We start from the raw sequence: 15,582 nt of genomic DNA on the forward strand, positions 1-15,582 counted from the left end.
ATAAAGTTGATCCAAAGAATCTGTTTCTGTGCTGTATATCTTATGACTTTGATGATAAATCAAGCAGTTAAGTAGTAAGGCTGTGACTGGCAGATTGCCACCGGGATTGGTGGCACCAGAACAAAGGACCCGATACCCATCATGAGCAAAACTAACGTAGTGTACAAAATCCCATGCAAGGACTGCACAAAACACTACATCGGACAAACAGGAAGACAGCTAATGAACCGTATACACGAACACCAACTAGCCACGAAACGACACGACCAGCTATCCTTAGTAGCCACACACACAGACGACAAGTAACATGAATTTGACTGGGACAACACTACCATTATAGGGCAAGCCAAACAGAGAACAGCCAGGGAATTCCTAGAGGCATAGCACTCATCCACAGACTCCATCAACAAAAACATCGACCTGGACCCAATATACCGGCCACTACAGCAGACAGCTTGAACTGACAACTGGAAGCGGCAGAGACAGGCCACTATAAATGCTGGAAGAAACAGCACAGAAGGCTCCCAAGCACTGAGGATGTCACCTAGACAGGGGATGAAACATCTGCAAGACAAATTCCCAGCTCGGCAAACAGAACCACAACAACAGGGATTGGTGCCAAGGCCTCAGCTTGTTTGTCTGTGAATATTTGGATGAAGAGAATAATGTATCTAATAATATTGATAAAATTGGGTTGGGGAATGAATGATTTGAGGATATGTGATTGGTGACAATATGGCATTTGGAGTATGATGTGAGGAAACATGAGATTATTGATTTTCTAGCACCATGCTCTTCAACTCTTATCTCCAGTGCTCATTTTCTCCCAAATACCTCTGAACCCTTACTATTGATATATCCATTCAGATGCCTTTTAAATATTGTAATTGTACCAGCCTCCCACCACTTCCTCTGGTATTCATTCCATACACACACCTCCCTCTGCATGAAAAAGTTGCCCCTTAGGTCCCTTTCAAATGTTTTCCTCTCACCTGTAGTTTTGGACTCTGCTATTCTGGGGAAAATACCTAGACTGTTATCCATGCCCCTCATGATTTTAGAAACCTCAATAAGTTCACCTTTCAGCCTCTGACACTCCAGGGAAAACAGCCCAGTCTATTCATCCTCTCCCTTTATCTCAAACCCTCTAACCCTGGCAACATCCTTGTAAATCTTTTCTGAACCCTTTCAAGTTTCACAACATCCTTCCAAACGAGAGAGACCACAATTAAATGCAGTATTCTAAAAGTGGCCTCAGTAATATCCTGTACAGCAACAACAACCTCCCAATTCCTATGCTCAAGTAAATAGACCAATAAAGGCAAGCATACAAAACTCCTTTGCTGCCCTTTCTAGCTGCAACTCCACCTCCATGCTCTGTTTAGCAACATACCCAGAATCTTACCATTAATGGTATAAATCCTGCCCTGATTTGCCTTTCCAAAATGTAGCATCTCACATTTACCTAAACTCCATCTGCCACTCTTTCTTTTGTCCATTGCATCATGTTATCCCATAGTACAATGGGGTAACCACTACATCAATTTTGGTATCATCTGCAAATTTACTAACCTTACCTCATATTCACATCCAAATAATTTGAGAATGACAAAATGCAGTGGACCAAGCATTGATCCCTGCAGCACACCATTGGTCAGTCCTCTAATCTGAAAAACAACCCTTCCACCAATCTTTATATACAAATGGTTAGTTCTCCCTGTATATCAAATGATCTAACCTTGCTAATCAGTCATCAGAAACCTTGTCAAAACACCTTGAAGTCCATATATAAGTCTACCACTATCATCATCAATCGTTTTTTTTTTGCTAAACAGCTTAAAGAAAAAACACCATATAGCTCAAGGTATCTCCACTATTCAATATAATTAACTTTAACTCAATTATTATGGCTGCTCCTTTTATCCTGTGATTTATTTTGAGATAAATATTTCAGTCTTTATAATTATTTAATAATGCAGCACTCATGTCTGGAGATTCACAACCCTTTGAACAAATTCTTCATCTTAGTCCCAGTCTTCTTAACCTGATACTGTTATCTCATGTTCTAGATTCCTCAGGAGAAAGTGATCTTTAGCTACTCCATTAAGTCCTTTCAGAATCTTTTGTTTAATGTGATCAGCAAAAAAAGTCTACCTTCAACTCTTATCCCATGTATGAATCCTCCAGACATCTTATTGAATGCTTCTTGCAAAGTATACATCTACTTTATCTTGCTCGATCTTTAAAAAGCCATTTCCCTATTTTTAGATTGTAGATGGATCATTTTATGATGAGTCCATTAAATTTCCTTAGATTCCAATATTTTTTAAGACAACTCATAGCAAGCTAAATAACTTGTGCTTCCCTATTTTCTCTCTCCTTTCTTGAGCAGCAGTTAACTTCCAGTACTTTGGGGCCAAAATGGGAAATTTTAAAGCATAACTAACCATCTTTGTTTTCCACCATGACGACAACATTTGTTCAGCATCTCTATTTTCTCATTCCTTAAAATTTCTACTGTTTCTGTCTCAAGCTGAAATGCTTACTTTAATATCCTTGTAAAAATCTCTTGGCAACAATAATTGAAAGTCTAGGAAAGAACAGGCCAAGATGGAGAAGGACTAGATAAATGGACAGAAACTAGACAAAGGAGTGGGACACAAAAGTGGACCTTTGTGGACTATGGCTAATGTGAATGGCACGTTTATTGCCTATTCTGTTCTTTAATTTTCCATTTTTTTTAAAGCAATCTTTTGGTCAACATTTGCTGGTTTCTCAAACTTACTTTTAATGAAATTATATCCTAATTGTAAGCTTCAAGAAGCACGAGTCCAAACAAAACAGATAACTTAAGAACTTTAATTGTAACAACTTTGTACAGATTAATCTTTCTTTGCAGCTGCCTTTCTCATTGCTGCCAGCACATTGCTGAGTTCTTCTCTCTTCCTCTTTGCACGGATGTGAGTACCAACCTGAAAAATAAACAATCATTAGCATTCTGCTGCCCCTAATGGTAGAAAAATTAACTGTCAGTGATTTGCAATGAAGCATGCAATTTTTAAAAATTCCTTCCACTATATTGAAATGTATAAAACAGCTGCAGTCTGCTTGCCTTGCTAATATTTAGGTTCAGATTTAATACTGCACAAGTTACTTTTTAAAAAAAAATACTTGGCTAACTCCTCACCAAGTCAGGAGACTGACAGTTAATCAAACAAAGTCACCCACTTGCAACTCGTGCATTTCCTTTCTGAAATACGTCCTCACTTTGATTCGAATCACTTAAATATCACAATCTTATACCCAAAATATTAGGATAAGCTGTCAATCAACACTGACATACTTTTCATCTGACAAAGTCTGACACAAATTTGTCCTAAAGAGAGAGAGTACATATTGGCATTTTAGAGCTGCTAACATTAGTGAAGGATAACGAGCAACAGTAAAGACGAGCATCAACAAGAAGAATCTGTTAAGCTATCACCATCAACTGGCAGCCTTCAAGTTTTTTTATTATGTGCTCTCAGCACAAGTGGTTACTTACTCTCTTTTTGATGAATTTGAGTGCACGCTTGTCTTTAGAGACTTTCAGCAACTCCATTGCACGCCTTTCATAGGGAGCAAAACCACAGACCTCACGGATTAGATCTCTGACAAACTTGGTGTGTTTAGTTAGGCGCTAAGGAAATAGAGATTAAACCAAGAGTTAAAAGAGAACTCAGGCTTTCAACAATTGCCAATAATGTTCAGGTGCAATTCTAGATGTCCACTAAAAACAGTAGTATTCTTCAGGTTATTCCTGGTTCCATGTCCAAGTAAGGACAGAAACAGGAGGATGGTGTAGGTAAGTGTGTGGCTACAGAAATGTTCCAGGAAAGGATGGATTTAGATTCCTGAAAAGTGGACAGGTGTGGAGAGAAGGGATTTCTACTAGTCAGAAGGGCTGCACCTCTGCAGGACTAGGTCAAATATATTTAAGGCAATGTTTACTAGTGTTGTGGGACGTTAAACTCGTTTGACAGGGAGTAGAAGCTAAATTTAGATTCAGAGACATGATAAGCAAAATTGAAATGACAGCTGAAAACTATGGACAAAGCTAGTTGCACAATGATTGTATTTATCTACAACATCAATCTAGTGATGAAGGCAAATGAGTAGTATACAGATAGATATGGAAGTAGGATTACTGAAACAGGTCTTGAAGGTGTGAAAAATGGCAACTCAATATTCCTGACATGATTTTGAGACACGACCGGGAAAGATAAAGTGACATGGTGCAATTTCAGTTGAAGAAGCCATTATGATGGATGTGAAACAATATGACAGGAAAAGCGTAGAACAAAAATAGACAATCATGCTGCTGGGAATGTACTGAAAAGGTCCCAAGCAGTTAAGTGGAGGTAGAAAAGTAAATACATAGACAAATTGTTGAATTTATTTGCGTTATAAAATGCATTTAAATGAATGCTCAGCCAAGATCTAGCAAGACCAAATGAAAAGTCGGGGTTTAGTTTTAGGGATTAATCTAGAAATTGGAAATCATTTTCTAGATTAGCGGTGATCATAATTCAGTCTGAGTAAATATGGAAAAGGTCAGCCAAAGGAGGAAAGTTAGCTTGAGATGGAATTTACAAACAGCAGACAAAATTAATACATTCAAAAGTGGATAAATAATCAGGCTGGATGGAAAGATTACATCTTTTAGTACTTGCTCTTTCCCCATGTTTATCACAGCCAGTATTTCAGCTGCATTGCCCTGTCTTTTATAAAGATGAATACAAAGGCAAATAGTGTGTCTGGGCTCATCTTTATTTTGATTGCAAATATTCATAAGTAAAATCAAAAAAAGGCCAAGGATATTTGATTAGTATGTGAAAAACAAGAAAAAAAAATACATAGGACCAATTAAAGGGACCAAAAGGTAACAGCACAGAAACAGACCCTTCAGTCCATTTCATCCACATCAACCAAAGTTTCCCCAAACTGAATGAGTCCCATTTCCCTGTGTTTGGCCCATATCCCCTAAACTTTTCCCATTTATGTATCTGTCCAATGTATTTTAAAAATGTTGTAATTGTACCTGCATCTATCATTTTCTCTGGCAGTTCATTCCACACATGAACCACCTAGAGAGAAAAGTTGCATCTCAAGTCTCTTAAATCTTTCTCAGGTCACCTTAAAAATATGACCCCTAGTTTTGAACTTCCCCCATCCTGGGGAAAACCCTTTTGCTATTTACCTTATCTATGCCCTCATGATTTTATAAACCTCTATAATGTCACTCCTCAACCTCCTCTATTCTGGTGAAAAAAAAAGGCCCAGCCTATCCTTAGAACACAAACCCTCCAGTCTGAAAACATCCTGGTAAATCTTTTCTGAACCCTCTCCAATTTAATAATATCCTTCTTATAGGAAGGTGACCAGAACTGTATCCAAAGGAGGCCTCACCAACATCCTGTACAATCTCAACTCTTATACTCAGAATAATGAAGACAAATACATTAAACACCTTAACCACACCATCTACGTGTAATGTAACTTTCAAAGAACTTGTACCTGAACCCCAAGGTCACTGTTCAACCACTCAAAACACTACCATCAACTGTACCTTGTTTGTTTTAACCAAAATGCAGCACCTCATTTATCTCCACCATTTATTAGATCATTGGCCAGAACTTAAGGGTGCAAAGGAGATTTAGAGAGGAGGGGCTTCAGCTCCTGTGGACATCAGACAAGCTGCAATTGTTCTCCTTACGGCAGAGAAGCTCGAGGAGTCAGATAGAAATATTCAAAATTATGAGTGAATAGGAGAAAGTAGGAATGGAAATGATAACAGAAAGACAGATTCAAATTAACTGACAAAAGAACTGGTGGGAGAATTTTTTATTAATGCAGTGACTTATCTATTATTCACTCATGGGATGTGGGTGCTGCTGTCTCGGCCCAGCATTCATTGCCTGCCCCTAGATGTCTTTGAGGAGGTGGTGAACGCAGCAGCCCACATACTGTAGGTAGACCCACAATATTATCTGGGAGAGAATTCCAGAATTTGACCTAGCAACACTGAAGGACAGTGGTATATTTCCAAGTCAGAATGAGGAGAGGCTTGATAGGGAACTTGCAGGTTGTGATGTTCCATATATCTGCTAACCTTGTAATTCGCGATGCATTTAAAAAGGTGCTTTGGAGAATCTCTGTAGTGCATCTTGTAGATGGTACAGGGAGTGACTGTGGAGGATGACAAATGGGGTATGAATCAAGTCAGGTTAGAATTGTCTTGCTTAGTGTATACAGGATGTATCTGAGTGGTTTTCCACATTGTCAAGTGTTGCAGCTGTACTGAAACAACTTGGCTAGGTGAGTAGCAACTTCAGCGGCACAAGTCTTCAGGAATATTCCAGCCCATAGTCTTTCCAATATCCAGTACATCCAGCCATTCCTCGATATCACATGGAGTAAACTGAATTGGGTGGACTAGCATCTGTGATGCTGTGTATGACTGGAGGAGACCAAAATGGATCATCCACTTAGTGCTTCAACCGAAGCCTTTTCAATTGATATGCTAGGCTTATCCCCTCCCCCACAAAACCAAAATCAACATTGAGGATGGAGCCCTTTCCTTCTGTGAGCTGTTTAATTGTCCACCACCATTCACAACTGGATGTGGCAGGACTGCACACCTTAGATCTGATCCATTGATTGTGGAATTGTTTAGCTCTGTCTATCACTTGCTGCTTATGCTTGGCATGCAAGCAGACCAGTGTTGTAATTTCAGCAAGTTGAGACCTCATCTTTGGTATGCCTGGTGCTGATCCTGGCATGCCCTTCTGCATTGTTCATGGAATTAGGGTTGATCTCTTGGCTTGATGGTAGTGGTTGAGTTGGGGATACGCTGGGTCGTGAGGCTGCAGATTCTGGTGGAGTACATTTCTGCTGCTGTTGATGACCTACAGTGCCTCACGTGTGCCTGGTGTTGAACTGGGAGATCTGTTGGAAGTCTGTCCCATTTAGCAGGGTTATGGTGCCACACAACACGGTAGAGATTATTCCCAAATGTGAAGGCAGGACTTCTTTTCCACAAGGACTGAGGGGAGTGTCCACAAGGACACTCTTATCGATTCTATTATGATCAGATACATCTGCAGCAGACAGATTGGTGAGGATAAGGTCAAGTACGTTTTTGCCTCACCACCTGCCACAGATGCAGTCTAGAAGCAATGTCCTTTAGGACCCAACCAGCTTGATCAATAGTGCTGCTGCCCAAACAACTCTGTGTTCGACACTTAAACCCTCATCCAGAGTACATTCTACAGCTTACCAAGCTCAAAGATTCCCAAGTATCGGCCAATGTCATTCATCAGCCAAGTAAGGATGGCAACTGGAAATCAGATTTCCTTGTCCATGTTTGACCTGATGCAGTGAGACTTCATGGGGTCAATGTTAAGAACTCCCAGGGCATCTCCCTCCCACCTGAATTAGAGAGAGCAAGAGAATTTGAGAGGGGGAAGTGTAGAGACTTACAATGCAAGAGGATATGACAAAATTACAGGGCAACTATTTGGATAATGATATCCAGAGTGGGACAGAAAGGGACACTACATTTAAACAGAAATAAAGCAGATAGGGTCAATGGGGAAATAACAGTAAAAAGAAAAAAAAACTTTCTTTGAATAGGAATAGTATTCAGAACAAAATAGATAATTAACAGCACAAATACAGGTTAATGGATATGATCTTCGAGCCAATAGAGACATGATAACAAGGAGATCAAACTGGGAAATAAATATTCAGGGGTAGGAAACTTTTTGAAAAGGATAGATAGGAAGAAAAGGATGATGGGGTAGCATTTTTGATACAGGATGGAATAACAAGATCTGGTCTTGGATCAGAAGATCTTGAATCCATGAGTGGAAGTTAGAAATAAAAAAAAGGGAAAGAAGATACCGGTAGAAGAAGTCTATAGGCAGTAGCTGTTCAGTAGAACAGAGAATCAATCAGGATTGAACGAAGGCTTGTCAAAAGCAGTACTTTAATCTTGGGTGACTTTAATCTTCATATAGATTGGGATGGTCAGATTGGCAGAGATGGCAATGAGGAAAAATTCATAGTGCATTTAAAACAGTTTCCTGGATGAACCAAAGGCTTTGGTCATTGATACAGAGTATCAATGACTTTATAACAATATGCTGTGGATTCAAATAGGGAATCAAACTATTTTAGATCTAGTAATCTGGCATGAGGAAGGTTTAATAATTAATGGCAGGATAAAATGTTACCTCAGAAACTGCAACCATAATGTGGTAGAATTTAGTAATTAATTTAAAAGGGGAGAAACTTGGCTCAGAAACAACTGTGTTGAGCTTAAATAAGACTAATTGCAAAGGAATGAGGGCACACCTGACCGGAGTAGATTGAGAAAAGACTTCAAAGACAATGGAGGATCAATGGCAGACATTTAAGAAAATAGTTTGTGACTCACAACAAAGATAGGAAGGACCCGTGGAAGCCAATCATCAACCAGGAAGTTAAGGACAGCATCAGATTGAATGAAAACGCACACAATATGGCCAATATTATTGGTAAACCAGAGGTTTAAGAGTTTTAAAAACCAATAAAAACACTCCCAAAACAAAATTGAGGGTAAACTTGAAAGTAATATCAAGATGGACAGCAAGTAATTCTTTAAATATATGAAAAGGAAGAGAGAACCCAAAGTGAAGATAAGCCCCTGAGAGAATGAGGCTGGGGTAAAAGTAATAGAGAATCAGGCAACAGCAGAGTTAAATAAGTGCTTTGCATCAGTCTTTAATGGAAGACACTAATAATATCCAAAATTACAAAGTATTCAAACAGCAAAAGGACAAGAAACAGTACAACAACTATCACCAGAGAATAAATGCTAGGGAAGCTCATGAAGCTAAAACCAGTAAGTCCACTGAGATGGGATGCAAAATAGGATATTAAAAGGAAGTGTCTCAAGAGATTGTGGATGTATTGTGCTAATTTTCCAGGAATATCTAGGTTCTAGAAATGCCCCAGAGGATTGGAAAACTGCAAATCTACCTTCATTTAGTAAGGGAAGGAGTCAAGGAAAGCCAGCATCCAAGTTCATCAAGTAACAGGGAAGGCAAAAAGAAATATTGGCCTTTATTTCAAAGAAAATAAAAAAGTAGAGAGGTTTTGCTAAAATTATCCAAAGCACTAGTCAGTCAACAGCTGGACAACTGAACAGTTGTGGGCTCCTTATCACGGCAAAAATATACAGGCTGGCCAGAGAAGATTCACTACGTCAGTATCAGATCTGTCAGGACTACTTTACGGAGGCAGGGGAGTTGTTTGAGCTTGTACTCATGGAATATAGAGGAAGGAGATAACATTACTGAAACATACACAATTATTAGAGGATTTGATGGGGTAGATAGGAAAAAGCTGTGTTTTCCCTTGTGTCTGGCACCAAAGCTCACATCACAGAATCAGAAGTCACAAACAGATATGAGGAGGAACTTCTCTCAGAGGGAGGGCAGTCAATCTGTGAAAGTCATGACCACACAGAACTGCTGAGGCAGGGTTATGTATATTAAAGGCTGAGGTAGACATTTTTAATGCAAGGAAATCAAGGATTATGGGGAAAAGGTAGGAAGGTGGAGTGAGGATTATCAGATCTGTCATAATCTCACTGAGTGAAGGATCAGACTTGATGGAACGAATGGCCTACTTCTGCTCAACTTGTGAGTCAAGATACAAGATGCGGTCATCGTTATAAATGGATATTATGGTCTGTAAAAAAAATTATTCTTTGTAAGAGGAGATTATGAAATATTGACAGGATAAGTACACTAGTAGAGGCATAATACTTAGCATTCTTGAAAGAGGATATTGTCTCAAAGTGCAACAGAACCTTGATCAGTTGAGCCAATGGGCTGGAGTGGAAGATGGAGTTTAATTTACATAAGGTGTTGCATTTTGTTAAGGCAAACTAGAGCAGGACTTATATACTTAATGGTAGGGCCCTGGAGCTTGTTGCCAAACAAAGACATAGGGGTGCAGATGCGTAGCTCCTTGAAAGCAGAGTCACAGGTAGATAGGGTGGTGAAGGTAGTGTTTGATATGCTTGGGTTCATTGTCAGTGCAGAGTATAAGTTAGGATGTCATGTGTGGCTGTATAGGATATCAGTGTAGGCACTTTTAGAATACAGTGTATAATTCTGGTCATTCTTCTATCGGCAAGTAACACAGGCCAAATAATGACAAGCTAGTCAGCCCAGGCTTGGTTATGGGCAAGTTACTGGAAAACAAATTCTAAGACCACAAACCTGGTAGAAGCAGAAATTAAGGACAGTTGGCATGGATCTTAAAGGATGGCAATGCTGGACTAATTTGTCTGATCTTTGTTTAAAAAAAAAAGTCACAAATGAGGGTCAGTGAAGGTGCTCAATATAGTCCACATGGAATTCAGCAAGCTTTTTGCTAAGATTCCACAGAGAATACTAGCCATAAAATTAAAAACATTTGGGATCCAAGCAAGGGTTAAAATGTTTTATTTTTCTTGGTTTGGTTTTCAGGGGCTCCTTCATTATCAGATATCATCACAGAGTAACATTACCTTCTGCATTTATAATGGTATATTCTCAAAAGCAAAATTAAAATTCAACAATACTCTCCATCATCATCTCCACTAAAAAGTTAGAAGCCACAATACAACAGGTGAACATTAATTTTGAAACATCACATGATTAAATAGACAAAAGATAACCAAGCATGACTTCAACTTGTGGCATTCTCACTTCATCTGGTCACTTTCTCCAGTCCTGCTGCTCTTGGCAGACTTGCCCACTGCCAACATTCAACTTTCATGCTTCCCTAATCCTAGTCTGCTTCCCACTTGAGTTTGTTGCTTATAGTTCAGAGTGAACTTCTCAAATTTCAACTGCTCCAGCTACGGGTGCAAGTATTCTCTGATTAATCTCACCCCCATGATTGAGTTTTCCAAGGCGATTTTGCCACAATTAGGGCAAATTAAGCTTACGCCCATTTGGATTCCGAGCATGGTTCGCTTTTGTTCAGGGTTCACAAGTCCCCTAAGTCCTTTTAGTTTGCACCAAGCCAATAACAGGAACAATCTTTAGGACTATTGCTATTATGAAAACATTACCATCTAATTTCAAAGACCGTCTTAAGAATTTTAAAAAACTCTTCAGAAAATTCATGTGGTTGGAGAGATGGTTGCCAATCCTGAAAAAATAACATCCATGCATTTGAAAATCTCATAGGTCACTTATCTAGATGAGTTTTACTTACCCCTCTTCGTCGGCACTGTCTTGGCCCAGTCTCATTCTTGGTAACAGGGTGACCTTTGCGCAGGCCAACTGCCATAGGATAGCGGATTGCCATTTCTATACAGAAAAATTAGAGCAGGGACATGTAGTAGTTAACACATTTGAATAAGTATAAAGTGAAGATTTAACCTGAAACTACAGCACGTGTGCAAACTCTATTACTGGTCTGCACAATGTACACCTCATATGGTACTGAAGCTTGCTGCAGTCTACTGTATGTTATATTTGATGTGTAGGTGAACACAAAAACTTGTCAGAGCAGGGAGCTCTCCCACGTACTAACAAACATTCATCCCTAAACCCAAAATTTTTGGAGATCAAATGCACAAACTGGCATCTATCAAAGGCAGTGGCTTCCACTTCAAACACATCCATCTTTGGTCCCTCTATTCCTTCCTACATACATATACACACACAAGGTGGAACACTTGGATCAACTCCATAATAAACCAGAATCCCTACTCTTCAGATAGAGGCCATTTGGCCCAAGTCTGCACTAACCCTCTGAAGAGCATCCCACCCACATTTACCATAAGTCCATCTATCTACACAACCTAAGCACTATGAGACAATTTAGCATGGCCATTCCACCTAACCTGCACATCTTTGTACTGTAGGAGGAAACCGGAATGCCCAGCAGAAATCCACGTAGTCATGGGGAGAACGTGAAAACTCCACATAGACAATTGGCCATGCTAAATTGCCCGTAGTGTTAGGTAAGGGGTAGATGTAGATGTAGGGGTATGGGTGGGTTACGCTTCGGCGGGGCGGTGTGGACTTGTTGGGTCGAAGGGCCTGTTTCCATACTGTAAGTAATCTAATCTAATCTAATCACATAAGATTGGAATCGAATCTACATCTCAAGCACTGGAAAGCAGCAGTACTAACCACTGTGCTATGCTGAATTGTAGACCAGATCAATTCAATAGGATCTCTGCTGAGTGCACAACACTCCTAAAGCACTGCACTAGCGTAGATTATCTACCAAGTCTTCAAAATGAGGCTTCAATCCATAATAGTCAACTCAGTGATGACTGAAATACTTTTCCTTCGCTCATAGTTGGAACTGAGCAGAACGTGCCCAAGATGATCTTCTAACTTTTATACTTGCCATTTCTATACAGAACAATCAGAGCAGGGACATGTAGTAGTTAACACATTTGAATAAGTATAAAGTGAAGATTTAATCTGATCACTAAGGACATGTATTTCTACTTACAGTCTTTACTTTAACCCCCACCCATGCCTTCATTATTCCTGTCATATTCGATCTATAAAGTGGAGATTATTCAAAACTCTGCTGCCTGCTCCTATCATCAAGTCTATCACTTGTCATCCTTCAGGCTTATAGTGGCTATTATTTTGCAATGCTTCGTCACGGATGGCAAACCCTTTCACACACTTGCTTGTCCGCAACTCTGTAAGCTCAAGCCCCTCACTCCTACAAGATTCCATCCTTACTTGTAACGATTTCAGCTCTATCTTGAGCCGTCCACATTCCAAACTCTGCAAATGTCGCCACAAACCTCGTTCCTCCTTTCAAACACCCCCTCACCCCTTCGAGCAATCAATTGATCATCATCTCCCAACGTATTTCATTGATTTACGGCCGGTAAGCGCGCGGCACACAGTTGGACCAGAATTCAGCAGCAGTGGTCATTGCCCTGGTTTGCAAACGCAGAACGGGGTCTCTGCGGAAATTTCCGGAGCCGTTAGTAACAGCACCCACGCCCAGTGAAATGAGGACCTTTAGTAAATGACTGGGTTATTCAGAAATATCACATATATCAGCACAGAGCCCAAAGTTCTCATTACGCTGCGTAAAGATCTCCTCCAGATATCCGTAAATGAAGATTTAAATATGATAACTCGGCATAAAATATTAAGTCCAACTGCCACAAAAGACGCAGTTCTGTCCATTCCTACATAAAAGGAGCCATCCAACCCCAAGATGGTTGAGATAACAACTAGATTGAATTTGATCTAACCAGCATTTATCTCCGTACCTAGCTCAGTTATGGCGTCGGTAAGGAAAGACCGGAGCAGAGAGAATGCTGGGATACCAGGCCTTCCTCCCAGTGCCGCATTGAATCACGTGACTCGGCTAAGGCTGTGACGAAGGTCATGACGCCATGTTGGGTGTTTGATATTTGTGTTTTGTTAAGTCTATCTTACTTAATTTACACAGACTGTTTATTTGAGAAATAAGTTTTGATTGCAATAGGTTAAAAATCAAATTGTTGTTGCTGACAGTTGACATGAGCAAAAATGTGTTGGTTTTTCAATTAATTATATAACAGTTTAATCATATCATTTTACATTTTCATAGAGCTGTAAACGAGAGAATTCCTGATTAACATTACACAATTGGAAATATTTTTAAAAATAATTAGGTTGGAGAACTTTTATTTGTCTACGTCTGCTTGAGTGAGATGCATTGTATTGTTTTGATGTTTTCAAGTTCCCTTTGTAAGCAGGGTTTGCATCCAAAAATGTAAAAGGCTTATTTCTCACTGGCACGCTCCTTGATTTTGGAGGCTTCAATTGTGTGGGCAGGCCGAAATATGATTATTTTGCTATTCTAATTTAGTGTGAGACTGTATGGCTTAAACTGTGTAACCTAAACCAAGACATTGTTTGCTTCGGGCTTTTCTATTTTTTCTGTACTTGTATTTTTTTCTGTTAAAGGATATCTTTGCAAATTAGTTTAAATTGTTTGCTTCAGACTTTTCTGTCTTTCTGTATTGGTTTCCTTCTGTTAGAGGATATCTTTGCAAATTAGTTTATATTAAGATCTGTATGCAGAACTGAATAAAACTCAAAGCAAATTAATGCATTCCAGAATGAAGGAATTGGTAAGAAAGTACCTGGAGTACCGGCACTGATTACATGTTTTCTAATCATTCTGAACAGAAATGTTATTCCCACCTCAGCAGCAGGTGGGACATGAACTAGACTCTTCTGGCTCTGAGGTAGGGATACTACCAGACTGCCACAAGAGCCCCACTGTGGACAATTTAAGTCTCTTTTTTTGTTTAGAAAGGACATACTGTAATTGAATTAGTAGCAGTGGAGAGAACGTTTGCTCACAAGATGCTTGGGTAGAACGTTGTCTCATGAGGAAAGGTTGGACTTGTATCCACTGGAATGTAGAAGAATGAGATGGTTTTAAAAAAACATCCAAGATGATGTGGGCGGCACAGTGGTTAGCACTGCTGCCTCACAGCACCAGAGACCCGGGTTTGCATGTTCTCCCCGTGTCTGCGTGGGTTTCCTCCAGGTGCTCCGGTTTCCTCCCACAGTCCAAAGATGTGCAGGTCAGGTGAATTGGCCATGCTAAATTGCCTGTAGTGTTAGGTAAGGGGTAAATGTAGGGGTATGGGTGGGATGCGCTTCGGCGGGTCGGTGTGGACTTGTTGGGCCGAAGGGCCTGTTTCCACACTGTAATGTAATCTAAAGACTTGACTGGTATGGTGAAAATTTGTTTTGCTTTCTGGAAATTGTTACAGTGAGATGTTTTTAGAAATGTGATCCTTGACTTTATAAGTAGAGTTTTTCAAAAAGCAATCATGTTTTGCTGAAATTTTATAAAGCGTTCTCCATTTTAGTGTGTTGAGGTTTTTTTTCCCCAAGTGGTTTTAAATCTGTGGAAATCTCTTCCAGAGAGAAGCTTAATTGAGAAAGCTTAATTGAATATTTTTAATGCCAACTGTGACAAATTCTTGATTGATGATAGTTAGAGGGTGTGTCTGCATGGGTTACAGACAGGTGCTCCGGTTTCCTCCCAGAGTCCAAAGATAGTATGCTTTCCTTTATTGGTCAGAGCACTGAGTACAGAAGTTGGGAGGTCATCTTGTGACTGTATAGGACATTGGTTTGGCCACTTTTGGAATATTGTGTGCAATTCTGGTCTCTCTGCTGAACAAAGGATGTTGTGAAACTTGAAGGTGTTCAGAAAAATTTACAAGGATGTTGCCAAAGTTGGAGGGTTTGAGCTACACAGAGAGGCTGAATCTGCTGGGGCTGTTTTCTCTGGAGTGTCGGAGGCTGAGGAGTGACCTTATAGAGGTTTGTAAAATCATGAGGGGCATGAATAGTGTAAATAGACATGGTCTTTTCCCTGGATTGGGGGAATCCAGAACTAGAGGGCATAGTTTTAGGCTGAGAGGGGAAAGATTTAAAAGTAACGTAAGCGGCAACTTTTTCACGCAGAGGGTGGTGCGTGTATGGAATGAGCTGCCAGTGA

General features: G+C 39.9%; 1 protein-coding gene across 1 annotated transcript; it reads right to left on the reverse strand.

The window, feature by feature from the left end:
* Window positions 1-2,845: 2,845 nt before the first annotated feature.
* Window positions 2,846-13,426, reverse strand: rpl36 (ribosomal protein L36). The gene is made up of 4 exons (XM_072593934.1): window positions 13,343-13,426; window positions 11,299-11,393; window positions 3,545-3,679; window positions 2,846-2,972 (listed from the first exon to the last, which is right to left on the reverse strand). Exons 2-4 carry the CDS (start codon window positions 11,389-11,391, stop codon window positions 2,883-2,885), a joined length of 318 nt encoding a protein of 105 aa, XP_072450035.1. The 5' UTR covers window positions 11,392-11,393; window positions 13,343-13,426; the 3' UTR covers window positions 2,846-2,882.
* Window positions 13,427-15,582: the final 2,156 nt, after the last annotated feature.

This window comes from Chiloscyllium punctatum, chromosome 24, assembly GCF_047496795.1.
Source record: "Chiloscyllium punctatum isolate Juve2018m chromosome 24, sChiPun1.3, whole genome shotgun sequence".
Lineage (NCBI taxonomy): Eukaryota > Metazoa > Chordata > Chondrichthyes > Orectolobiformes > Hemiscylliidae > Chiloscyllium > Chiloscyllium punctatum.